This window comes from Mirounga angustirostris, unplaced genomic scaffold, assembly GCF_029215605.1.
Source record: "Mirounga angustirostris isolate CCGP_5_RB_7025 unplaced genomic scaffold, mMirAng1.0.hap1 SCAF_5, whole genome shotgun sequence".
Lineage (NCBI taxonomy): Eukaryota > Metazoa > Chordata > Mammalia > Carnivora > Phocidae > Mirounga > Mirounga angustirostris.
In genome coordinates, this window is record NW_026991713.1 from 123,144,646 (window position 1) to 123,172,152 (window position 27,507).

The 27,507-nt window shown below is 37.9% G+C and overlaps 1 protein-coding gene across 4 annotated transcripts in view; it reads right to left on the reverse strand.

Annotated features, from left to right (window-relative positions):
- The window catches only part of MRC1 (mannose receptor C-type 1), a 117,736-nt gene that overhangs the window by 54,855 nt on the left and 35,374 nt on the right, over positions 1–27,507 (reverse strand). For all 4 annotated transcript variants that reach the window (XM_064591998.1, XM_064591997.1, XM_064591999.1 and 1 more), the window contains 4 exons: positions 26,052–26,237; positions 10,062–10,219; positions 8,321–8,431; positions 1,730–1,845 (listed from right to left, as the gene is read on the reverse strand). In XM_064591998.1, the coding sequence (XP_064448068.1) occupies positions 1,730–1,845; positions 8,321–8,431; positions 10,062–10,219; positions 26,052–26,237 (571 nt within the window). The remainder of the gene's footprint in view (positions 1–1,729; positions 1,846–8,320; positions 8,432–10,061; positions 10,220–26,051; positions 26,238–27,507) is intronic.

Below are 27,507 nucleotides of genomic sequence, written 5' to 3' on the forward strand. Positions count from 1 at the left end.
TTTTTCATATCAATAGCATTCTTTACATTTTATTGGGTATGCCTTGAAAGGCCAATAGATATAACTTATTGTATTAAAACTAGATACCTTTTTACCTTTTTATTACAAGTCAAATGCACATTTTAAAATTTCTTTTAAGTTTATTCCATGCCTAATCCAGTGCTTTGCAAAGATTAAGGGAAAAATAAATAAAAACTAAAACTTCAAAGATGGTTGGGACTCTAGAAGTCAAAAAGTTATATAAAATGCTCTATGTCTATGTGATTTTGATTTTTCTGGACCTATCAGTCTAACAAACCTAGCAAAGCAAAAAAAAAAAAAAAGGAAACAAAAACAAACAACAGCAACAAAAACCCAGAAGAATGTAAAGGAATAACAAAATATTCAGTAAATCTCTCTACCACATTTTTTGGTGGAGATACTGGTAAAGATAGAAAGCGGCATTTTTGAACTAATAAATTTTACTTAGTTTCCCTTCTTTTTTTTTTTTTTAGTTTTTTTTTATTCTTATGTTAATCCCCATACATTACATCATTAGTTTTAGATGAAGTGTTCCATGATTCATTGTTTGTGCATAACACCCAGTGCTCCATGCAGAATGTGCCCTCCTCAATACCCACCACCAGGCTAACCCATCCTCCCACCTCCCTCCCCTCTAGAACCCTCAGTTTGTTTTTCAGAGTCCATCGTCTCTCATGGTTCGTCTACCCCTCCGATTTCCCCCGCTTCATTCTTCCCCTCCCGCTACCTTCTTCTTCTTTTTTTTTTCTTAACATATATTGCATTATTTGTTTCAGAGGTACAGATCTGAGATTCAACAGTCTTGCACAATTTACAGCGCTTACCAGAGCACATACCCTCCCCAGTGTCTATCACCCAGTCACCCCATCCCTCCCACCCCACCCCCCACTCCAGCAACCCTCAGTTTGTTTCCTGCAATTAAGAATTCCTCATATCAGTGAGATCATATGATACATGTCTTTCTCTGTTTGACTTATTTCACTCAACATAATACCCTCCAGTTCCATCCACGTCATTGCAAATGGCAAGATCTCATTCCTTTTGATGGCTGCATAATATTCCATTGTATATATATACCACATCTTCTTTATCCATTCATCTGTCGATGGACATCTTGGCTCTTTCCACAGTTTGGCTATTGTGGACATTGCTGCTATAAACATCGGGGTGCATGTACCCCTTCGGATCCCTACTTTTGTATCTTTGGGGTAAATACCCAGTAGTGCAATTGCTGGATCATATGGTAGCTCTATTTTCAACTTTTTGAGGAATCTCCATACAGTTTTCCAGAGTGGCTGCACCAGCTTGCATTCCCACCAACAGTGTAGGAGGGTTCCCCTTTCTCCGCATCCCCGCCAACACTTAGTTTCCCTTCTTGAAAAAATTTGATATATACTAGATCAGAAAAAAAGTCAGATCCACAAACTATATTTACTAGAATATTAATGAACTGTTCTGAATATTGCTTTATAGTTCTAAAAGGAACAAAATATTTTATAGTGCTGCAATGAAGAATCCAAATAAGGATATGATTTTTAATGCTCCTACTTTTGCAAGCCATATCTCAAGATGTACAGAAATTTAGAGCATGTTGATTTATAGAATTTAGAGAAATTTACAGAAATTTAGAGTGTGTTGATATTTAGGCTTCTCTGAAAACATTTTATTATTTGACATACATTCAAATAAAATTAAAATAGTTACATACCTGTCTTCAACAGTTGTTAAGTAAGCCTTCTCATTTAGACAGGTTTGATTTGCTTCCATAAATGTTGAAAGTGTGTGTCCAATCAAATAGCAGTAGAAGCCATGTCTTTTCCAGCCCTATTAATGTTATCAAGCAGATTATCAGGGATATTAATTAAATAATATTATTTTAATAATTGCACTATCATGACACATATCATGAAACATACATTTATAAATCACAGAAGTATGTAGAGAACCCAAATACGGAAAATTTGAAATGCAATGAAAAATATTTATATGAATAAAGAAAACAGTAGTACATTGTTCCTCTTATGACACAAAATGGGTCAGGGCATTCATTCTCTCCCCTCCTGATACATCTTCCAACAAAAGTGATTTGTGAAATGCATACTGAGGAACCTGAACAGAATGGCTAAGATTTCTGTATTAGAATAGGTAACCACAGGAAACAGTTTGCCGAGTAGCAGACCTAGTTTCCTACTGAAGCCAAAAGTAGGTAGTGACTATAAAGCTGTGTCATCTGGTCCTAGGACAATACTTATCAAACTCCTGGCAACGTGATTCGGCATGATTTCTCTCCCATACTTCAAACACATGGAAATGCTAAATAAAAACATAACAATAAACAAAAAATCCATATTTGAGGAAATCTTCAGATACCAAAAACATATAGAAAACTAAAACACTAGAATGGGAAATGCTCAAGCCAAGACTATCGTTGCCCCATATGTACCAGACCTAGACTAGGATACTAGGCTCTAGAGGAAGGGGTACTAATGTCCACACAAATGAGGGTATTTGTCCATCAGCCCACTTGAGGCAGGGAAATGGAACTGAAGTCCTTACATAAAGATGATCCCCATTGCGGCGCCGGAGTGGCTCAGTCAGATAAGCGGCTCACTCCTGATTTCAGCTCAGGTCATGATCTCAGGGTCCTGGGATCAAGCCCCACGTCAGGCTCCATGCTCACTGGGGAGTTGGCTTCAGGATTCTCTCTCTCTCTCTGCCCCTCCCCCTGCTCATGCTCACTCTCTCTCTCTCTCTCAAATAAATAAATAAACCCCTTTTTAAAAAAAGATGATACCCACTAAGGGGAGCCCCTATGGGAAAGGAGACAGAAAACTCTATTCACAAAACCAGACAATAGCAGATTCTTGTCATCTGCCTGGGGTTCTAGGTGCAGGGGAAAAAAAAATCCTCTGTTAAAAATAAATACTGGGGGCTCCTGGGTGGCTCAGTTGTTAAGCGTCTGCCTTCAGCTCAGGTCATGATCCCAGGGTCCTGGGATCGAGCCCCGCATCGGGCTCCCTGCTCGGTGGGAAGCCTGCTTCTCCCTCTCCCACTCCCCCTGCTTGTGTTCCTGCTCTCGCTGTCTCTCTCTCTCTGTCAAATAAATAAATAAAATCTTTAAAAAATAAATAAAATAAATAAATAAATAAAAATAAATAAATATGGATTCTGTGCCAGAGATGGGTGCTGGTTCCAATTTGACACTATTCACATTGTACTAGAATCCACAGCCAAAAACATAAGATAAATCTTGTCTACAAAAGGAGAAATTCCTAGGCACTCAGAAAAGTAAAATGCAGAACCACACAATAGAAATATTTCCACAACACAGGTCACATAAGACTATGACATTTGAGGCTTAGGGTGGGGATGGGATGGGGACTAATCACAGCCAAAAATTACAAACCACATGAGGCTCATTTTAAGGGAAAGACAGCAATGTAATATAATAAAACAATCTGGAAAAAAATATATATATATAAGCATGTTTCAGGGGTGTCTGGGTGGCTTAGTTAGTTAAGTATCTGTCTTCAGTCCGGGTCATGATCTCAGAGTCCTGGGATCGAGTCTCACGTTGGGCTCCCTGCTCAGTGGGGAGTCTGCTTTTCTTCTCCCTCTGCCCCTGCATCCCACATGTACTCTCTTTCATTCTCTTAAATAAAGGAATAAAATCTTTAAAAAACAAAAAACATGTTTCAGATGATTTAACAAAAGAAGACAAAAGAAGGAAAATCAATAATGAAAGATCAAAATGCTCTGAACAAAGGACAAGATGATCTGAACACACAAAAAATAGAATTTCTAGAAAAGAAAAATATAAAGTTAAAAACTCAAGGGCCAGATTAAATATAGAAAATATGGTTTCAGAAAGATTAGTCATTTGAATGAATGTAACAGAGAGATGAACATATGAAAAGAGATTTTTTAAAGATGGAGAGAAAACAAAAAATAGAATGAAAAGGTTGAAAATCAACCTAAGAAAAGTTTCAGAATCATCAAATAAAATTAATGACTGATAATTTTCAAGAATTAAAAGAGACAAATTCTAAAAATGAAACACAATGAGTACCAAACAAAAGAAAATTAATCCAAATCTCAACATATTGCACTAAAAGCCTGCAGAATGACAATTAGTAGATCTTAAAATCAATCAGAGAGAAAATAGAGTACCCACTTTTAAAAAAGAAGAATTAGCCTAATATCAGGAATTCCAATGGCAAAAAATAAAGCCAGGAGAAAATGAAATGATATATACACAGCGCTGTCTGAAAATTGCTGTCAACCTAGCATTTTAAAACCTACCTAAATTATTATGCAAGGTGAGGAGGGATCAGAACATTTTCAGATAAAGACAGAAAGTGTTCCACTCCCATATCACCAGTGAAAAAAAATCACGAAAAGATTTACTTTGGCAAGAAGGAATTTTAAGTCAGGAGGAATAAACAGCCTGAAAGTCACACTGAACAAAGAAACCAATAAATGTCTTAGTGAATCCAGGTCTAAATGTCTGTATGAATAGCAGAGATAACTAATTGCAGGTGGGAAGTTAAGGAATGGGAAATTAACAAGATGTATAGTTTCCTTAATATACTGTACCCATGTCAATTACGTAGCTGTTCGAACTCTAGTTACCTAAGTTCTCACTGCAGGGAGGAGAGTAGATGGTACAGGGAATTCTCTGTACTTTCTTTTTCAGTTCCTTCTGAGTCTCACATTATTTCCAAGATAAAAAAAATGTTAATGTTTACGTGGAATAATAAACTTCATTTTGTTCAGGAAGCAGAGAGAGATACTGATTAACTTCAAGTCAGTATTGTATGTTAAAAACCTAAGGTTAGGGCGCCTGGGTGGCTCAGTCGGTGAAGCGTCTGCCTTCAGCTCAGGTTATGATCCCTGGGATTGAGTCCCGCATCCGGCTCCCTGTTCAGCAGGGAGCCTGCTTCTCCCTCTACCCCTCCCCACTGCTTGTGACCTCTCTCTCTCTCTCTCTCAAATAAATAAATTAAATCTTTTTTAAAAAAACACAAAACCCAAGGTTAACCATTAAAAAAAAAAAGTGGAATGTATTATTCATAAACCTGTAGAAGAGGAAAATGGGATCAAAACATTCAATAGAACCAGTGGAATGCAGGACAGGACAAACGAGAGAAAAGAAATCAGAACAGTAAATAAAATAAAATTCAAAATAAGATGGTAGAAACAAATGCAAATATATCAGTATGCAAAAAAAAGTCTGAACTCAAGTTTGCCAATAAAAAGACAGAGTTCCTCAAATGAGATAAAAAATAAAAATGCTGATATATATTTACAAGAGCCATCCCATGACACAGAATAATTAAAAGCAATTAGTTGGAAAAAGAGATTCTAGGGAAATACCAAGCAAAAGATAGCTTCTGTGGCAATATTGATATTATTTAAAATTGACTTTATGGTTAAAAAAAAGCAATATGAATAAGGAAAGTAATTACATAATTAAAGGTCTGATGTATCAGGAAGATATGACACAGATGAAAGTGTATAAAACAAAAACTGACAGAATCGCAAGGAGAATATTTTGTCGAGCAGACAAAATATTAGGAATATAGAACATCTAAAATAATATAAATTGTTAAGCTTTTTCCTAGTCAACGTATATGGACCCTGAACTGAAAAAGCAAAGATCATTCTGTTCAAGCACACTGATTATTTACAAAAACTATGAACTAGACCATAAAGTCTCAACAAGTAACGACAACCAAAACTCTCTATGATCCACAGTGCAGTGAAATCAATAGTCTCTAATTATTTAGAAACTGAAAAACAAAATTCCCATCATTACCACCAAAACCCCCAACCAATATCAACACACCCACCCACCCACACACACACACCTAAATAATTCAAGGATCAAAGAAATCTTTTTTTTTTAAGATTTTATTTATTTATTTGAGAGAGAGAGAATGAGAGACAGAGAGCATGAGAGGGGGTAGGGTTAGAGGGAGAAGCAGACTCCCCGCCAAGCAGGGAGCCCGATGCGGGACTCGATCCTGGGACTCCAGGATCATGACCTGAGCCGAAGGCAGTCGCCCAACCAACTGAGCCACCCAGGCGCCCCAAGGATCAAAGAAATCTTAATGGAAATTAAAAATATTTGGAAGTGAATCATAATGAAAGCACTCGATAAGAAAACTTGGTTCGTTGGTCCAGGGTTCCAAGTTCACCTTTCATTTCTGTATTTAAAAACACATTCATGTGAATGTCACATCCATTAATCCTACCATCTAAAGCTCCTGGTAGTAGATTTTATAATTTCAGATTTCAAACTCATCCATGGGATTCCTCCTCAGCCTGGAAAAGGGAGCTTCTGTATAAAATAGCTTAACATTTGCATCTGTCAGACATCCTGGAATCTCAGAGACTCAGGACCACTTTGCCCCAGATATCCCACAAAGGTAGCAGTGAATTGAAAACTGAACCCCAGATCTTTATAACACGCCTATGGTTTTGAATTCTCAAAAAGGTCCCCACATCACCGAGTGCCCAGGCCCAGACAGAAAAAAAAGAAAGAAAAAAAAGTCTCGTTATCTTTCTTAGCTAGTGAGTGGATTTTTGTTGTTGTTGTTCGAGTCTTCCCAGCCCTCTGAGGAAAGCAACCTACAGCAGCAGGTTTTTTTTTTTTCCTTTTTTTTAATTTATCATTATTTTTTTAAATGTTTTTATTGTTATGTTAATCCCCATACATTACATCATTAGTTTTAGATGTAGTGTTCCATGATTCACTGTTTGTGCATAACACCCAGTGCTCCATGTAGAACGCAGCAGCAGGTATTTTTAAACTGGCCAAATTATTTAATGCCTCTGAGCTTCAGTTTCCCCTTCTGTCTAATTAGGAACACAATATTTATCCTTTAAGATCATTGGCAGCATAGTAACTACACTCAACAAAGAGTTATGGATGTTGTCTTATTTTTCTTATTACCACCCTACTGATTAAACTGGATTTTATCAGACATTGTAGATATGACAATTACTAGACTATATATATATAACTTATTATCTATATAAACTGTTACATGTATACAAACTTTGATCAATTGTATAGAAGTAATAACATTTAAGGATTATTTCTTCTTTATATAAAATTACAATAATATACACTCACTCGTATATCCATATGATTAGGCAAAGAATATGTAAATACACTGGTAGGGAACCCATTAGTTTCAGCGTAGAGATGTGGGGTCAGGAGACCGGGGTTCTAGCCTTGCTTCTGTCACTCCAAGAAAGTCATAGCTTCTCTGGGCTGAATTTTCAGAACATAAAAATTAAAGGGGGGATTTCAATTATCTCAAAGATCCCCTATATCTCTAACAGTCTCTGATTTTGTGTCTGCTTGATGTTTCTTGATGATTTATTTGGACAGTCCTAAATTATGTTTCATGAACTCTCAGCCTTCTGGTGTTTGTGACAGGATGATCTGATCACAACATGACATGCTTGGAAAGAAAATTAGTTTCTACTTTATTTTTATCCAAGAGAAGTGAGAAAGGAAAAAAGAGGAAGACAAGCAACTCAGCAGTTAAACAGGAAAATGATAACCATACACCCTGTATTTTGTAGTTTCTTTATGCTGTTAGAAATTGTTTCAAAGAGATCATTTACTTCAACCTCAAAGAATTTTAAGAGCTAGAGGGAGGTAGTACTGAGGTACAGGCAAGATTGATAGATACTAAGATGGCATGGCTTTATTCAGTGTAACTGGTTACTGCTGGCTACCACCAGCTAGTTTGATCTCCCGCCTCTTGCTACAGGGATCTATTGGGAGGAATCCCCATCAGAAGCAGCGTCCTCAATGGAGGACGTCCTTATAAATGGAGAAAATGACAGGATAGTTTGCTATCTGAAACTTAATGGTTATCTACTGGAAATGTTTCTACAACCCATAGGATGGATCATCAACTACCAAGGCTTCAATGACCTTTCTTCCATGACCATAACCCACCTGAATCTCATTACCCTCACCAGGCTCCCTGGGTGTGTGCTTTTATTCTCTGTTCTCGCTCCCGCATTGGGGTGGGAGAATTCCCATGGTGTTCTGAAAGTCTGCTGACCACATGCACCCATGGTAACTGTAGAGAACACTCAAAGAGGCCTTCAGGAAGAACAATGATGCCAAACCCTAACAAGAACCTGTTGAACATCTAAACAGCTAGAACACTTGGCTATGACAATAATAAAACTCTTCTGCTGCCAAAAAATAAATCCAAGATATCACATAATGTTTTGAGGTCTGAACTTACTGTGCATGCTCAATACTTACTTTTTGGCAGCCTTGTTCTACCTCCACTGTTCCCGAGGGTTGGGTTTGAGATTTCATCTTACAGATGTAGTCAAGAGGTCGCTCACAGGCCCGATCTGCCCAGTACCCATCCTGCAGAAAGCAAAGAGAAAAAAATGTTTGATTATCAGTTGTTTGACTCTGAGACTGTTTTCTTGTAATTGGGCCTCAGGAAAGGAAAACAAAAGTTCTTAAGAGAAAAATAGCATCTCTGAAAGGAAAGGTAAATTGACATTTTATAAGTCAACAGCAAATTTGGTTCTGGCTACAAAGATGTGAAAGGAGATTGCAGACCCCCAATATGTTTTTATATTTTGGCTGTCCTCGCCACTGTGTAGAGGAATCTAGAGAGAAACTAAAAAAGTTTGTAAGCCTTGAAGTGATGGTGCCAAAAGAAGGTCTACACGCAGCCTCTCCTGTTGGCTGTTTTCAAGTTAACCAAGTACATAGAGAGCCATCCAGAAAAACTCCTTTGCCCAACACACCAAACTTGAAAACACCCCAAAACCAGTCATCTCTCTTCCCTTTTCCAATTCATATTAATGACTGTCCTCCTGGATCTAAGGCTCTACTTCCCGCTCAGCTTCAGATTCTACCTGTTCCCCCTTCCTGAGAGACTTCACATCAAAATGGCCTCTCCTCTCCCTCATGTAACTATTGAAAAATGTTTTCTATATTGTCTGCCTCTGATCCCTCATTTATCACTCAGTTGCAACCCACTGCCATCTGGTACTCAACTTTCAGCCAGAGTAATATTTCTAAATTGAAAAATTGTTCTTGCCACTCCTGGGCTAAGGCATATTTTCTCCACCTCAACACTCGCTAGTGTTCCTACCCACCCTTCCACCTCTAACTCTGGGCTTTCAGCCATATTGTCTTTCAGTTCTTTACAAGAATGATGTTTCCTGGTTTCCTCTTCCTAGGACACACTTCTGCCTATCCTTTCAATAGTTAACACCTACTTTTTTCTTAAGCTTTCAATTAATCACAATGAAAACAACCCCAATGACGAAACAGCTAATACCTACTGAACAATAAGTTTGGGTCAGTCACTGTGCTTGTTATATGCATTAACCTATTCAATCAACAATTGTACCCAGCTTAATGGTGGCTATAAGGATTGAATAGGTTAAACTTAGTGTTAAACTAAGTTTCTGAAACCATTAAGTTTCAGAAGCCATGCCATCTCTCTTATTCTGGAGAGAATAAGCCATGCATCAAAACCCAGCCTCTCAACCACCATGTTCATTATCCATTAGCAAAAGATAATTTGATGATATTCTTCAGTCACTAAAGTCATATTTAGGACATGGATGCCATCTTTTCATATGCGACATCTCCATGTAACCTAAAAGAACAAATGTAGCTCTCCAAGCACAGACTGCAGATTGTGGAACCCAGAATAGACCTAAGAACATCTACTCAGAGCAACCAGTCAAAAATAAAACCAAAGCTCTCATTTGATAAGTCAAGCTATATGTATTGCCACTGAGAACCCAGCACAGGAACCAGATGAATATGGGTTACTGGTTACTTTCATCCTTGAACTGAAAGTTTCTGCCTGTTGGTTTTCTAGTCCTCTTGAAAATTTGACTTTGCTAAACAATTGAAATATAGATAGATCACCTAGACTAGAAACAATCAAAATGATATGTAGTGAGTGAGGCAGGAAGAAAAATACCCTCTGGTTTTTGCTAGATATCAGCAAATAAAGTTGCCTTACCTTGCCTTTCATTACAACGCAGTCTTCCTGCCTGTTGTTTTCATGGCTTGGTTCCCCACGAAGCCATTTAGTAAATGTAACAGGGGTCCCATCACTCCACTCAAAATACATTTGAATCTTGATGTCATTTAAGCCAATCCATAACTCATCATTTGGTTCTAAACAGGAAGAAAAACACAAATGTAATGTACACATGTTTTCTTTCCAAAAATCAGGAGGTTATCAGGAAAGGAAGGCCCCCTGCTTTATTAACAAAAGTTCTACCCCCTTAATATTATAACGGATAAAAGACCATCCTCTTGCGTGTTAACCTGAGATGTCAACTACATTTTATGTTGTCAGTATTAGTTTAATTGCACAATGTATTCTTTACATTGTGAATGCAACTTTATTCTCTTATTGTGGGAGTATAATATATCTCCTGGAATTTGCTAAAATGAGCCTAAATTTGGTCCATCTTTACCCCCCTCTTGTGAAGCTACTTTTTTGTTATAGTTCTATAACAACTGCACTCACAGTATTGGAAACATGATAGCTTACTTATATATTAATCTACTTGACTATTATTTAATCTCATGAATGTTTTAAAGTACTATTAAAAACCACTTCTGGGGCACCTGGGTGACTCAATCGTTAAGCGTCTGCCTTTGGCTCAGGTCATGATCCCAGGGTCCTGGGATCGAGCCCCACATCAGGCTCCCTGCTCAGTGGGAAGCCTGCTTCTCCCTCTTCCACTCCCTCCTGCTTGTGTTCCCTCTCTCGCTGTGTCTCTCTCTGTCAAATAAATAAATAAAATCTTTAAAAAAAAAACCTTCTATTTTATTACTATGTTGTTATTAAGAACATTCTAGTGTTTCCATTGAAGCTCAATATCTGTAATAGGAGTGAGAAGATACATAAACTGAGGGGCTGAGCTGTCTCTCCTGACATTTGGGACTTATTTATTAGTATATAAATATAAATGAATCTGTAATCATTTTCATATAAAATACCAGAAAAACTCAAATAACAAATAAAGGTTAAAACAAAAACAACCAGGTACAGATAAAAATGTGATCATTTTGTTTTATTCTATGAAGAACATTATTGGCCTTATCTGTAGTTAGAACTCTAAAAATTCTAAATATTATAACTAAAATGGGTCAAAATTTGAGGCCTACATTTTCATGGCTAGAAACATATATATTAACAAATTCAAAAAAAATGAAAGAATACACAATTCAACATCTATTTAATTTGTACTACTGGAAATTTCATCATGAATGCTTAATTTATGTTCTTTAAATGGTAAAAATAAAATTACTTGTGAAAGGATTATAAAGATGATGTTGTAGTAGAAATGAGAAAAATGCCACACTATATAAGAATTTCCCTAAATGGTTTCATCTCTTCCTCCTAAAAGTTGTCACTAGACTTTGCTTTTGGAGAAGTCCCTGATTGGCCCATTGCCAACTCCAACAGATGTTTCCAGTGCCATGAGGCATGAATGACATGGCCAGGATGATCCCCTTTTCCTTTCACTTAATTTGGCAGATCATGATCTTTTGAGCAGCAAATATAGGCTTCAAAATGACCTCATGTGCCCTTCTGGGATTTACGTTCAAAACTAATAAAAACCTAAACTCTCAAGTCCCACAATTAAAGTATTAAGAGTTCCCTATAAACATTTTTTCTCACTAAATTGTGCATCTCCCTCTAGTTTTTGTAATTCCTAAGCACAATCTAGACTCTATAAAAATATATAATACATGAGTGTAAAAAGTTGTTAGACCAATTGTTACGAGTCAGTTAGGGAAGTTGTCTTAGTTGATGTAGTCATAACTTACCTGTGCAAGTCCCAATTTCTCCACTGTACTTCCACAATTAATATAAAAGATATTAAAAATTATATTTTCTCAACTACCTAATAAGTTTTTCTAGGCTTTTGATTTAGAAACAATAATTTTCTAGCTTTTATTTACCTTTATCAATATTATTTTTACTGTTTTAAATAAATAAGCCTTATCAATAATAAAGAAAGGGAAGATTTCCCTAGTGAAAATTTATTAATTCCTAAGCTGAATTTTAAAGCAACCTTTGCCAGAGGTGGTTCAAGATGGCAGCATAGGAAGATCCTGAACTAACCTCCTCCCACGGATACAACAAATCTATAGCTACATATGGAACAATTCCCTCTGAAAGGAACTTGATAACTAGATGAAAAATTACTCTACAACAAAGGATAAAAAGGCCATGTTGAGATGGGTAGCAGAAGCAGAGACCTAGTCTTACCAAAAACCCCAGCAGGGTGTAGTGACTCACCATCAGGAAGGGTCTCACAAATGTGGAACTCCTTCCCAGGGAGAGAAAGATTTGTGTCTAACATCAGGCACCCCAATTCTCATGATGTGTACTAGAGATGAGCCCCCAAAACATCTGGTTTTGAAAACCAATGGGTTTTAAATCCAAGAGAATAGGGATGTAGGGAATAGAAAGTCTACTCTTAAAGATCTCATACACAAACTCACTCACCCCAGGGCCCAGGGCAAAAGCAGCAGTTTCAAAAGACAGACCATATGCAAAGGAGATTCACTTGCTAATCTTAAAAATTCCACCAGAGACGCAAAAGCCTGTTGGAAATCTCTCCAGAGAAAACTGCAAAAATTTTTTGCATTCTTCCTCTACTTTGCTAGTGCTAGCACTAGTGGGTGCTATTTTTGCACTATCAATCCACCCAGCGAGTGCCCACCCACCCAACCACACTGATGCTGCAGCCTTGCCAGAGGCAGGTGAAAGCCCCCCATTCCACTACTGCAGCCCCCCAGAAAGAGCAGGCAGCACTCTACCTCCCCATAGTCCTTCCATGCACAGTCCACACAAGGGATTCCCCTTGAGTCCTGGGCTTTGGTAGCCAGGAGGGACTGTATTTCTGGGCTCCATAAGTCTGAAACAACTGGAGAGACAATTCAAGAAACAGCTAATGACTAGAGCAAAGTTAAATGGTAAGGATCATTGCCCACACAGGGCCACCACTTTATGACTGAGAAAGATAGCTGTTTCACCTGACCCACAGAATCAAACGCAGAGAGTTAAACAAAATGAGGAACTAGAGGAATATATTTTAAACAAACAAACAAACAAACAAAAAACCAAGATAAAACCCCAGAAAAAAACTTAAGGAAATGGAGATAAGTAATTTACATACAAAGAACAATCCTTCCCCAAACAGCTGAATATACATTCTTCTCAAGTACACAAGGACTATTCTCCAAGATAGGTCATATGCTAGGCCACAAAATAAGTCTCAATAAATTTAAGAAAACTGAAATCATATCAAGCATCTTTTTCAAACACAATGGTATGAAACCAGAAATCAACTACAAAAAGAAAACTGGAAAAATCACAAATGAGTTGAGATTTTAAAATATGCTACTGAACAATGAAGAAGTCAATGAAAAAATCAAAGGAGAAATCAGAAAATATCTTCAGAGAAATGAAATGTAAATAAACAGACCAAAATCCATGTGATTCAGCAAAAACATTCTAAGAGGGAAGTTCATAGCTATAGAGGCCTACCTCAAGAAACAAGAAAAATCTCAAATAAATGATCTAACTGTATATCTAAAGGAACTAGAAAAAGAAGAACAAATGAAGCCCAAAGTTAGTAGAAGGAGGGAAATAATAAAGATCAGAACAAAAATAAATGAAAGAGAGATGAAAAAGACAACAAAAAGATCAATGAAACTAACAGTTGGTTCTTTGAAAAGATACACAAAACTGACAAACCTTTAGCTAGACTCAGTCAGATAAAAAGAAAGAAGGTGCAAATAAATAAAAACAGAAAAGAAAGAGGAAAAATTACAACTGATACCAAAGAAATACAAAGTATCAAAAGAGACTACTATAAACAATTATATTCCTACAAATTGGACAACCTAGAAGAAATGGATAAATTCCTAGACATATACAATCTTCCAAGACTGGATCATGAAGAAATATAAAATCTGAACAGACCAATTACTAGTAAAGAGAATGCATCAGTAATAAAAAAAACCCCAACAAACAAAAGCGCAGGATCAGATGGTTTCACCAGTGAATTCTACCAAACATTCAAAGAAGAGCTGAAACTTATTTTTCTCAACTCTTCCAAAAAATTGAAGAGGAAGGAAAACTCCCAAACTCATTTTATGAGTCCAGCATTACCTTGATACCAAAACCAGGCAAAGACATCACAAAAGAAAGAAAGAAAGAAAGAAAATTATAGGCCAATATCCATGATGAACACAGATGCAAAAATCCTCACAAAATGTTAACAAACAGAATTTAACAATGCCTTAAAAGGATCATAAACCATGATCAAATAGGATTTATTTCAGGATGCAAAGATAGTTCAATATATGCAAATCAATCAATGTGATACACCACATTAACAAAATGAAAATAAAAAATCATTATCATCTTGGGGCACCTGGGTGGCTCAGTCAGTTAAGAGTTCAACTCTTGATTTTGGCTCAGGTCATGATCTTAGTGTTGTGAGATGGAGCCCCACATTGGGTTCCATCCTGTGCATGGAATCTGCTTAAGATTCTGTCTCTCCCTGCCCCCCCTTACTCACACTTACTCTCCCTCTCTCTAAAAAAATAAAAATAAAAATAAATCATACTATCATCCCAATAGAAGCAGAAAAAGCAATTGACAAAATCAATATCCATTTATGAAAAATCTCTCACTCAATTGGGAATAGACAGAATGTACCTTAACATAATAAAGGCCATATATGGTGAGCCCACAACTAACATACTCAAATGCTGAAAGCTTTTCCCTTAAGACCATGAAAAAGACAAGGATGACCACTTTTGCCACTTTTACTCAACATAATATTGGAAGTCCTAGTCAGAGCTTAGGCAGGAATAAGAAATAAGAGTCACCTAAGTTAGAAAGGAAGAAATAAAACTTTCACTATTTGCAGATGATATGGTTTTATAGACAACCCTAAAGACTCCACCAAAAAGAAAAAAAAAAAAAAACTGTTAAAACTAATAAGAAATTCAATGAAGTTGCAGGATACAAAATCCATATATAAAACTCTGTTGCCTTTTTATGCACTAACAAGGAACTATAAGAAAGAGAAATTAAGAAAACAATCCCATTTTCAATTGCATCAAAAGAATAAAATACCTAGGAATAATTTAACCAAGAAGGTAAAAGATCTGTACACTGAAAATTATAAGAATTGATGAAAGAAATTGAAGAAGACACAAATAAAGAGAAAGATAGTCCATGCTCATGGATTGGAGAATTAATATTATAAAAGTGTCCCTGTTACCCAAAGCAACACACAGATTCAATGTAATCCCTATCAAAATAACAATAGCATTTTTCACAGAAAAGAACAAACCTAAAATTTGTATGGAACCACAGAAGATCCCAAATAGCCAAAGCAATCTTGAGAAAGAACAAAGCTGAAGGTATCACACTCCAAGATTTCAAACTATATTACAAAGCCAAAGTAATCAAAATAGCATGGGATTGGCATAAAAGCAGACGCCAATCAATGGAACAGAATAGAGAGCCCAGAAATAAACCCGCACATATATGGTCAATTAATCTACAACAAAGAAGGTAAGGATAGTCTCTTCAGTAAATGGTGTTAGGAAACTGGAATTCACTTACAAAAGAATAAAACAGGACCACTATCTTATACCATACACACAAATTAATTAAAAATAAAGACTTAAGGAGGAGCAAGATGGTGGAGGAGTAGGAGACCTGGATTTCATCTGGTCCCAGGAATTCAGCTAGATAGGGATCAAACCATTCTGAACACCTACGAACTCAACAGGAGATCAAAGAAAGGAATAGCAACAACTGTCTGAACAGAAAAGCGACCACTTTCTGGAAGGTAGGATGTGTGGAGAAGTGAATCCGAGGTGATATTCGGGAGGATAGACAGCAGGGGAGAGGGCCTCCATCTGTCACTACTGGCAAGTGATAGAGCAGCAGAGCACAAAATGGGAACTTTTAGAAGTCGGCTCTGCTGAGGGATGTCGCCCCAGTGGCTAAGCAGGGGGTGGAACCCTCGTGGTACAGTGTGGTCTCAGGACCCTCGGGGTCACAGGAACACTGGGGTGCCTGAGTGTTGCAGAGCTCCCAGGTATCGGAGCGGGGAAGCTGGCTGCAGAGACAGAGCTGAGGTGCGGGCTCTCAGCTCGGTGTTGCCATAAACTGTGATCCACAGCACAGTCGGACCACTGCTCCTCCAGCAGGGACCCAACAAGCGGCAGATCCCGGGAGACTCACCTTCCTCCCCTGGGAGGAGCAGCACAGGAGCGCACCGCAGGGATCTGCTGGGTTTGGAGACTCCACACAGGGTCGTGTGCCAGAGATAGAAATGCTCGATCCCAGGCCGGGTGAGCATGGAGTGAGGCCGGAGACTGGGGAGATGGGAGTGACTGACTGCTTTTCTCTGGGGATGCATTGAGGAGTGGGGCCCCGAGTTCTCAGCTTCTCCAGGGTGGAGATTGGGAGCCGCCATTTTCACTCTTGTCCTCCAAAGCTGCACAGAAAGCTTGCAAGGAACAAAAGCTCCTGAGAGCAAACCCCAGCAGATTACTTAGCCTGGACAGGGCAAGGGCGGGGCAATTCTGCCTCGGGCAATGACGTCTGGGAACCATGGCAAAGGTCGCTCCCCCCAAGAAGATCAGCAAGAACAGCCAGCCAAGACCAAGTTTACCTATCAATGAGAACGGCAGAACACCAGCACTAGGGGAATACTGCACATATAATTCATGGCTTTTTTCCCATGATTCTTTAGTCTTTCAAAGTTAATTTTTTTTTTGAATTTTTCTTTTTCCCTTGTTCAACCAACATCTTATCAATCCCTTTTTTAAAAAATCTTTTTTGCTTTTCATTTTTAGAGTCATATTCCATCCCTTCATAGTAGTTAACCTTATTTTTGGTATATATGTATAAGTTGTTCTCTCTTTAAAATTTTGGGATACAGTTTCTTCTAACAGATCAAAATATACCCTAAATCTCTAGTGTATGGCTTTGTTCTAGTCTCCTGCCTGATCACATTCTCTCCCTTTATTTTTTTAAAATCCTCTTCTTTCTTTTTTCAATCAACTTCTTATCTTATCAATTCCTTTTATAAAAGCTTTTATAATTTTCATCTTTATGGTCATATTCCATCCCTTCACTGTATTAACCCTTAGTTTTGTACATATATAAGTTTTTCTTTCTTTAAAATTTTGGGAGGCACTTTCTTCTAACAGACCAAAATATGCCCAAAATCTAGAGTGTGGCACTAATCTATACACCAGCCTGATCATATTTGATCATATTCTGGTTTTTTTGGTTTTTTGTTTGTTTGTTTGTTTTTATCTTTTTCTTTTTTTTTTCTTTTTTCTTTCTTTCCCTTTCTTTTCCCCCAGTTTCAGGTCTCTTCTGATTTGTTTAGTGTATATTTTTCTGGGGACGTTGTTACTCTGTTAGCATTTTGTTCTCTCATTCATCTATTCGCCCCTGGACAAAATGACAAGATGGAAAAAATCACCTCAACAAAAAGAACAAGAGGCAGTACCAACTGCCAGGAACCTAATCAATACAGACATTAATAAGATGTCAGAACTAGAGTTCAGAATGATGATTTTAAAGATACTAGCTGTACTTGAAAAAAGCATGGAAGATATTAGAGAAACCCTTTCTGGAGAAATAAAAGAACTAAAATCTAACCAATCAAAATCAAAAAGGCTATTAATGAGGTGCAATAAAAAATGGAGGCTCTAACTGCTAGGATAAATGAGGCAGAAGAGAGAATCACTGATATAGAAGACCAAATGATGGAAAATAAAGCAGCTGAGAAAAAGAGAGAGAAACAACTACTGGATCACAAGGGCAGAATTTGAGAGATAAGTGATAACATAAGATGAAACAACATTAGAAATAATTGGGATCCCAGAAGAAGAAGAAAGAGAGAGAGGGGCAGAAGGTATAATGGAGCAAATTATAGCAGAGAACTTCCCTAATTTGGGGAAGGAAACAGGCACAAAATCCAGGAAGCACAGAGAACCCCTCTCAAAATCAATAAAAATAGGTCAACAGCCTGACATCTAATAGTAAAACTTACGAGTCTCAGAGACAAAGAGAAAATCCTGAAAGCAGCTCGGGAGAAGAGATATGTAACCTACAATGGTAGAAACATTAGATTGGCAACAGACCTATCCACAGAGACCTGACAGGCCAGAAAGGGCTGGCATGTTATATTCAGAGCACTAAATGAGAAAAATATGCAGCCAAGAATACTATATCCAGCTAGGCTGTCATTGAAAATAGAAGGAGAGATAAAAAGCTTCCAGGACAAACAAAAACTAAAGGAATTTGCAAACACAAAACCAGCCCTACAGGAAATCTTGAAAGGGGTCCTCTAAGCAAAGAGAGAGCCTAAAAGCAACACAGACCAGAAAGGAACACAGACAATATACAGTAACAGTCACCTTACAGGCAATACAGTGACACTAAATTCATATCTTTTGATAGTTCCCCTGAATGTAAATGGGCTAAATGCCCCAATCAAAAGACAAAGGCTATCAGATTGGATTAAAAAACAAGACCCATTGACATGCTATCCGCAAGAGACTCATTTTAGACCCAAAGACACCCCCAGAGATTGAAAGTGAGGGGGTGGAAAACCATTTACCATGCTAATGGACACCAAAAGAAAGCTGGGTGGCAATCCTTAGATCAGACAAACTAGATTTTAAACCAAAGACTGTAATAAGAGATGAGGAAGGACACTATATCCTACTTAAAGGGTCTATCCAACAAGAAGATCTAACAATTGTAAATATCTATGCCCCTAACATGGGAGCAGCCAATATATAAGGCAATTAATAACAAAAGCAAAGAAACACATTGACAACAACACAATAATAGTGGGGGACTTTAACACCCCCCTCACTGAAACGGACAGATCATCTAAGCAAAAGATCAACAAGGAAGTAAAGACTTTAAATGACACACTGGGCCAAATGGACTTCACAGACATATTCAGAAGATTCCATCCTAAAGCAATGGAATACACATTCTTCTCTAGTGCCCATGGAACATTCTCCAGAATACATCACATTCTAGGTCACAAATCAGGTCTCAACCGGTACCAAAAGATTGGGATCATTCCCTGCCTATTTTCAGACCACAATGCTTTGAAACTAGAACTCAATCACAAGAGGAAAGTCGGAAAGAACTCAAATACATGGAGGCTAAAGAGCATCCTACTAAAGAAAGAATGGGTCAACCAGGAAATTAAAGAAGAATTTAAAAAATTCATGGTAACAAATGAAAATGAAAACAAAACTGTTCAAAATCTTTGGGATGCAACAAAGGCAGTCCTAAGAGGAAAGTATATAGCAATACAAGCCTTTCTCAAGAACCGAGAAAGGTCTCAAATACACAACCTAACCCTACACCTAAAGGAGATGGAGAAAGAACAGCAAATAAAGCCTAAACCCAGCAGGAGAAGAGAAATAATAAAGATCAGAGCAGAAATCAATGAAATAGAAACCAAAAGAACAGTAGAACAGATCCACGAAACTAGGAGCTGGTTCTTTGAAAGAATTAACAAGATTGAGAAATCCCTGGCCAGACTTATCAAAAAGAAAACAGAAAGGACCCAAATAAATAAAATCATGAATGAAAGAGGAGAGATCACAACCAACACCAAAGAAATACAAACAATTATAAGAACATATTATGAGCACCTCTATGCCAGCAAATTAGATAATCTGGAAGAAATGGATGCTTTCTTAGAGATGTATCAACTACCAAAACTGAACCAGGAAGAAATAGAAAACCTGAACAGACCTATAACCACTAAGGAAATTGAAGCAGTCATCAAAAATCTCCCAAAAAACAAGAGCCGAGGGCCAGATGGCTTCCCAGGGGAGTTCTACCAAACATTTAAAGAAGAATTAATACCTATTCTTCTGAAACTGTTCCAAAAAATAGAAATGGAAGGAAAACTTCCAAACTCGTTTTATGAAGCCACCATTACCTTGATCCCCAAACCAGACAAAGACCCCATCAAAAAGGAGAATTACAGACCAATATCCTTGATGAACATGGATGCAAAAATTCTCACCAAAATACTAGCGAATAGGATCCAACAGTACATTAAAGGATTATTCACCACAACCAAGTGGGATTTATCCCTGGGCTGCAAGGTTGGTTCAACATCCACAAATCAATCAGTGTGATACAATACATTAACAAAAGAAAGAACAAGAATCGTATGATCCTCTCAATAGGTGCAGAAAAAGCATTTGACATAGTACAGCATCCTTTTCTGATCAAAACTCTTCAGAGTACAGAGATAGAGGGTACATACCTCAATATCATAAAAGCCATCTATGAAAAACCCACAGCAAATATCATTCTCAATGGGGAAAAACTGAGAGCTTTCTCCCTAAGGTCAGGAACATGGCAGGGATGTCCACTATCACCACTGCTATTCAACATAGTACTAGAAGTCCTAGCCACAGCAATCAGACAACAAAAAGAAATAAAAGGCATCCAAATCCGCAAAGAAGAAGTCAAACTCTCACTGTTTGCAGATGCTATGATACTTTATGTGGAAAACCCAAAAGACTCCATCTCAAAACTGCTAGAACTCATACAGGAATTCAGTAGACTGGCAGGCTATAAAATCAATGCATAGAAATCAGTGGCATTCCTATACACCAACAACAAGACAGAACAAAGAGAAATTAAGGAGTCAATCCCATTTAAAATGGCACCCAAAACCATAAGATACCTAGGAATAAATCTAACCAAAGAGGCAAAGGATCTGTACTCAGAAAACTAGAAAATACTCATGAAAGAAAGGGAAAAACATTCCATGCTCATGGAAGAACAAATATTGTGAAGATTTCAATGCTACCTAGAGCAATCTATACATTCAATGCAATCCCCATCAAAATACCATCCACTTTTTTCAGAGAAATGGAGCAAATAATCCTAAAATTGGTATGGAACCAGAAAAGAACCCGAATAGCCAGACGAATGTTGAAAAAGAAAAGCAAAGCTCGTGGCATCACAATCCCGCACTTCAAACTCTATTACAAAGCTGTCATCAAGACATATGGTACTGGCACAAAAACAGACACATAGATCAATGGAACAGAATAGAGAGCTCAGAAATGGACCCCCAACTCTATGGTCAACTAATCTTCAACAAAGGAGGAAAGAATGTCCAATGGAAAAAAGACAGTCTCTTCAACAAATGGTGTTGGGAAAATGGGACAGCCACATGCAGAAGAATGAAACTGGACCATTTCCTTACACAACACACCAAAATAGACTCAAAATAGTTGAAAGACCTAAATGTGAGACAGGAGTCCATCAAAATCCTAAATGTGAGACAGAAGTCCATCAAAATCCTACAGGAAGCAACCTCTTCAACCTCAGCCACAGCAACTTCTTCCTAGAAACATGGCCAAAGGCAAGGGAAGCAAGGATACAAAAATGAACTATTGGGACTTCATCCAGATAAGAAGCTTTTGCATAGCAAAAGAAACAGTCAACAAAACCAAAAGACAGCTGACAGAATGGGAGAAGATATTTGCAAATGACATATCAGATAAAGGGCTAGTATCCAAAATCTATGAAGGACTTCTCAGACTCAACACCCAAAGAACAAGTAATCCAATCAAGAAATGGACAGAAGACATGAACAGACATTTTTCCAAAGAAGACATCCAAATGGCCAAGAGACCCATGAAAAAGTGCTCAACATCTCTCGGCATCAGGGAAATCCAAATCAAAACCTCAATGAGATACCACCTCACACCAGTCAGAATGGCTAAAATTAACAAGCCAGGAAACGACAGATGTTGGCGGGGATGCGGAGAAAGGGGAACCCTCCTACACTGTTGGTGGGAATGCAAGCTGGTGCAGCCGCTCTGGAAAACAGTATGGAGCTTCCTCTGAAAGTTGAAAATAGAGCTACCCTACAACCCAGCAATTGCACTACTGGGTATTTACCCCAAAGATACAAATGTAGTGATCCGAAGGGGCACCTGCACCCCGATGTTTATAGCAGCAATGTCCACAATAGCCAAACTACGGAAAGAGCCAAGATGTCCATTGACAGATGAATGGATAAAGAAGAGGTGGTATACATATATAATGGAATATTATGCAGCCATCAAAAGGAATGAAATCTTGCCATTTGCAATGACATGGATGGAACTGGAGGGTATTATGTTGAGCAAAATAAGTCAATCAGAGAAAGACATGTATCATATGACCTCACTGATATGAGGAATTCTTAATCTCAGGAAACAAACTGAGGGTTGGTGGAATGGTGGGGGGTGGGAGGGATGGGGTGGCTGGGTGATAGATATTGGGGAGGGTATGTGCTTTGGTGAGTGCTGTGAATTGTGTAAGACTGTTGAATCACAGACCTGTACCTCTGAAACAAATAATACATTATATGTTAAAAAAGAAGAAGAAGAAGATAGCAGGAAGGGAAGAATGAAAGGGGGGAAATCGGAGGGGGAGACGAACCATGAGAGACTATGGACTTTGAGAAACAAACTGAGGGTTCTAGAGGGGAGGGGGGTGGGGGGATAGGGGGCCTGGTGATGGGTATTAAAGAGGGCACATACTGCTTGGAATACAGGGTGTTATGCACAAACAATGAATCATGGAACACTACATCAAAAACTAATGATGTAATGTATGGTGATTAAGATAACATAATAATAAAATAAAATAAATAAAGCCTTAAATATAAGTCTGGACACCATAAAACTCTTAGAAGAAAACTTAAGCATTAAGCTCCTTGACATTGGTCTTGGCAGTATTTTTTTGGATCTGACTCAAAAGGCAATGGCAACAAAAGCAAAAAAAAGCAAATGGGACTACATGAAATGAAAAAGCTTCTGCATAGAAAAGGAAAACATCAACCAAATAAAAAGGCATCCTACTGAATGGAAGATGATATTTGCAAACCATATATTCATTAAGGGTTTTTATCTAAACTATATAAAGAATTCATATAGGTCAGTAACAAAACAAAACAAAAAAATCTGATTTAAAAATAGGCAGAGGAAATGAATAGACATTTTCCCAGAGAGTACATCCATATGGCCAAAAGACATATGGAAAGATGCTCAAAACCACCAATCATCAGGGAAATGTAAATCAAAACCATAATGAGATATCACCTAACACCTGTCAGAATGACTATTATCAAAAGGACAAGAAATAACAAGTGTTGGCAGCAACGTGGAGAAAAGGGAACATTTGTGCACTGTTAGTAGGAGTATAAATTGGTGTAGCCACTATGGAAAACAGTATGGAAGTTCCTCAACAAATTAAAAATAGGACTACCATATGATACAACAATTCCACTTCTGGGTATTTATCCAAAGAAAACAAACATTAACTCAAAAAGACATATGCCGCCCCCCGCCCCAGGGTTCACTGCAGCATTAGCTACAATAGCCAAGATATAGAAACTCTAGGTGTCTATCTATAGATGAATAAATAAAGAAGATACGACATATACATATTCCATTGCACACACACACACATACAGGCACATACTGGAATACTAAAAAGCCATAAAAAAGAATAAAATCTTTCCATTTGCAACGACATGGATGGACCTTGAGGGCATTATGTTACATGAAATAAATCAGAGAGAAACAAATACCACTTGATCTCACTTATATGTGAAATCTAAAAAGCAAAACAAACGAACAAACAAAACAAAACTCATAGATACAGAGAATAGATTTGTGGTTTCCAGACGTAAAGGAGAGAGGGGGTGTTGGGGAGAGATGGGTGAGGGGATCAAGAGGTACAAACTTCAGTGGCACCTGGCTAGCTCAGTTAAGTATCAGGTCACAATCTCTGGGTCCTGGGCGTCAGGCTCCCCACTCAGCAGGGAGTCTGTTTGTCCCTCTGCCCCTTCCCCCACTTTTTGTGTGTGTCTCTCTCTCTCTCAAAAAAAATAAATAAAATCTTAGAAAAAAAAAGAGGTACAAACTTCCAGTGATAAAATTAAAAAGTCATGGAGATGTAATGTGCAGCGTGGTGACCATAGTCAATATTGGTAAGTAGGTTTACTGTGGTGATCATTTCCCAATTGTGGAATCATTATGTTATATACCTGAAACTAACAAAATGTACGTCAATTATACTTCAATAAAAAATAAATAAATAAAGGCCACCTTTGTCAGCCAACTTCCCTGTATAATAACTATAGCAATAAACATATAAGCTTCTCCTATTCCTATATCACGTTATATAAAGCAGAGAAAAATTTGCATTTCAGGTGGACGGCATCTTAACTAATCTGTTTGCCAGTGTTTCCTTTGCAAACTTTTTTACCTGCTATAAGTATCATGACTTGTATGCCATGATATTATTCAGACATACCAGTCCTGCTTATGTTATTATCATCCAGTCTGAATTCTCCAGAATGGGTAAATAGAGAATATCAAGAAATTGTTTACAGGCTGCCGCAGGCTATTATCAGAGCGTATTAAACAGAGTGAAGTGCACAGAGGAGAACGGATTCCATTTGGCACAGGTCTTTGGGGGTCTTTGCATTTGCCCTCTGAGACTACTCTGCTAATTCCCGTCTGTTTGTCAACTGGTTTTTTTTCTCCCTTTCCCTCCCTGCCTCCCCCCCGCCCCCACTCCTATCAGTTTTCAGGCAGTAAGGGTCAGGAAGCAGTCCCCACCATTGCCACCATCCATTTCCTCTTGTTTTGCTGGCTGGAAATGAACAGCTGCAGCTAGTCAGCAGGCTCGGTGGGGGGACGCAGAAAATGATCATCATTTAACCAGCAGGTACCCCTGAGTACCAGTTAGCGTTCTGTGCCTCCTCGCCTGCCTCCTCTTCGGGAGGAGTGTTCCCAGCCAATTTTCCCTGGTTTTGTTTTTGGTTTTTTTTTTTTTTTCTTTTGGATAGAATCAATTTTTGAAAACTTTACAGTATTTTGTTTAGTATATTTTCTATATAATCTTTAAATTACATACCTAAAATTGAGGCATACATTTCTTTTTTTATTTTTTTAAAGATTTTATTTATTTGTCAGAGAGAGAGAGAGCACACAAGCAGGGGGAGCTGCAGGCAGAGAGAGAGGGAGAAGCAGGCTCCCCGCTGAGCAAGGAGCCTGATGCGGGGCTCGATCCCAGGGCCCTTGGATCATGACCTGAGCCGAAGGCAGACGCTTAACCGACTGAGCCACCCAGGCACCACATGAGACATACATTTCTTCAAAAGTTTGAGGCCAACATTTAGCCACCCCAATAAAATATTCTGTTTCTTTCACTGCTCAACACTAGCAGTGCTGGCTAGGTTAATAAAGAAAATAAAATCCAGAATATGAGATGGTTCATTTAGAGATGTTTCTGGTGAGAGAAAATATGGGCATTAAAAAAGAAAATACGTACGCATCAATACTGCCAATAAATGAAATATTATTGGCAAATTTAAGGTAAAATGTTGTGAATACAGATTATATAGAGAAAAATATTTTTAAAACTGTCAAGTGATTCCATATTAAAAGAAAAATAAGTCAAATTATCTCTTTGATAAAAAATTCTTTAAATTTCAGAGTGCCTGGATGGGTCAGTCAGTTCAGTGTTCGACTCTTGATTTCAGCTCACATCATGATCTCAGGGTCCTAGGATCAAACCCCGCTTTGGGCTCCGTGCTTAGCCCAGAATCTGTTTGGGATTCTCCCTCTCCCTCTGCCCCTCCCCCTGCTCGTGCTCTCTCTCTCTCTCTCTAAAATAAATAAATAAAATCTTTTAAAAATTTCTTTAAATTTCTAAACAATTTTTACTTTTATGCATGATTAATATTTATTACATGTATTAAATGATCTCATTAATTTTAAATTTTTAATTAAAATTAACATTATGATTAAATTTTCCAGAGATGGGTGAAGAGTGAGGGAGAGGCAAGCACATTACTGCTGTCAGGTTTCTCACCATATCCCAGTTGGGAGATGATAAAATCAAATTCCTCGATGCTGTGGATACTGGCTAGATCACCACCTTCCTTCCGACACGCAGTCAAGGCATCTCTTTGGATTTTCTTCTCCTCTCTGTGAATCTTGTAGCAGTGACCTGCATATGGCCACCACTGACTTGGACAGTTAGTAGGCACATCGCTTTCTAGAGAAAAAAGAGTTTGGAAAACATTTAAAAGGGAAGACTTTTTAAAATTAAAACAAAATTTTCTATCATTCAGTATACAAAACGATAGTTATAAGCATTTAAAGGTAGTATTTATTTTTCCTTTCTGGCATATATATTCACAAAACATAAACGAGGTGGGGACACAAGGGCCACCAAGGAGCTACAGAAACCGGAATAGCATGAGCTGGCCACCTCTGGCTTGCTTCTGCAAGATGGCATATGATACTGTGGTGACTGCAGGGATTTAGAGCCAGAAGTCTTCTGAATTTGCCACAAGTTCCGTGGTCTTGGGCAAGTCACATCACAGGAACCAAAGTACCCATACATGTAAAAACATTTCAATAATATTGATAAATAATACTAATAGGAAGCTACCCATCCTCACTGTGTCCTTCTGAACTAGAAAACATTTGCAATAATGTTACTCTAAATTACAAACACCACACAATTATTATTTAAGTCAGTGAGTAATAGCGGCCAACATCCTAACTATGGCTACTAAGAGTTATGGTCCAATTTCATAAATCTTGATTTCATATTGCAAAAATGAACTGTAATAGTAATGAGCTGGGGAAAGGGAAGGGAAAGATGTTTGAAGGCAGAAACTCCCGTTATTCACCCTTGTTTTGCTAGAACTGGCATGGGGCCCGGCACGTGGCAGGTGTAATGAATGTCGGTCGAGAAAATACATTTGATATGCAGCAGCTTATCATTACCATTTACAGATACTCTTTCAAACTGCAATTTAGCAATGTACCTTGCTTAAAGAGGGACCATATTACCAAATGAATGTTAATTTATACATTTGTTTGGTAGTGAATGTTCTCAAATGTGCTGCTTAGCAAATGCTCAATACAGTAAATGTTTGTTATTCATTTAATGAATCCCTTAAAGCCATTTTTCCTTACAGACCAGGACTGCCTGCCACATCTTTGAGTCTAAGATTCTGTTTACAGTAGTCATGTAAGTAAACAGTCACCCATGATGACCAAACGCTGCATTATTGTCACAGAAAAAATACGCATGCTTAAAAAATTCTAGCCCTTCAATACAATTTAGATATTTTATTACTGCCGTGTTAGGGGGAAAAAAAAAAAAAAGTTAGTATAGCTCTGGAGCCCTCTGGTGGGATATTTTGATTTTGCTACCCAGGACACTGAAAATAATGTCAGCAAATGCTGAGACCCTCAAAAACTGGACAGGTAACTTTTAAAAATATCTTAAAACATGAAGACAACCAAAGAAA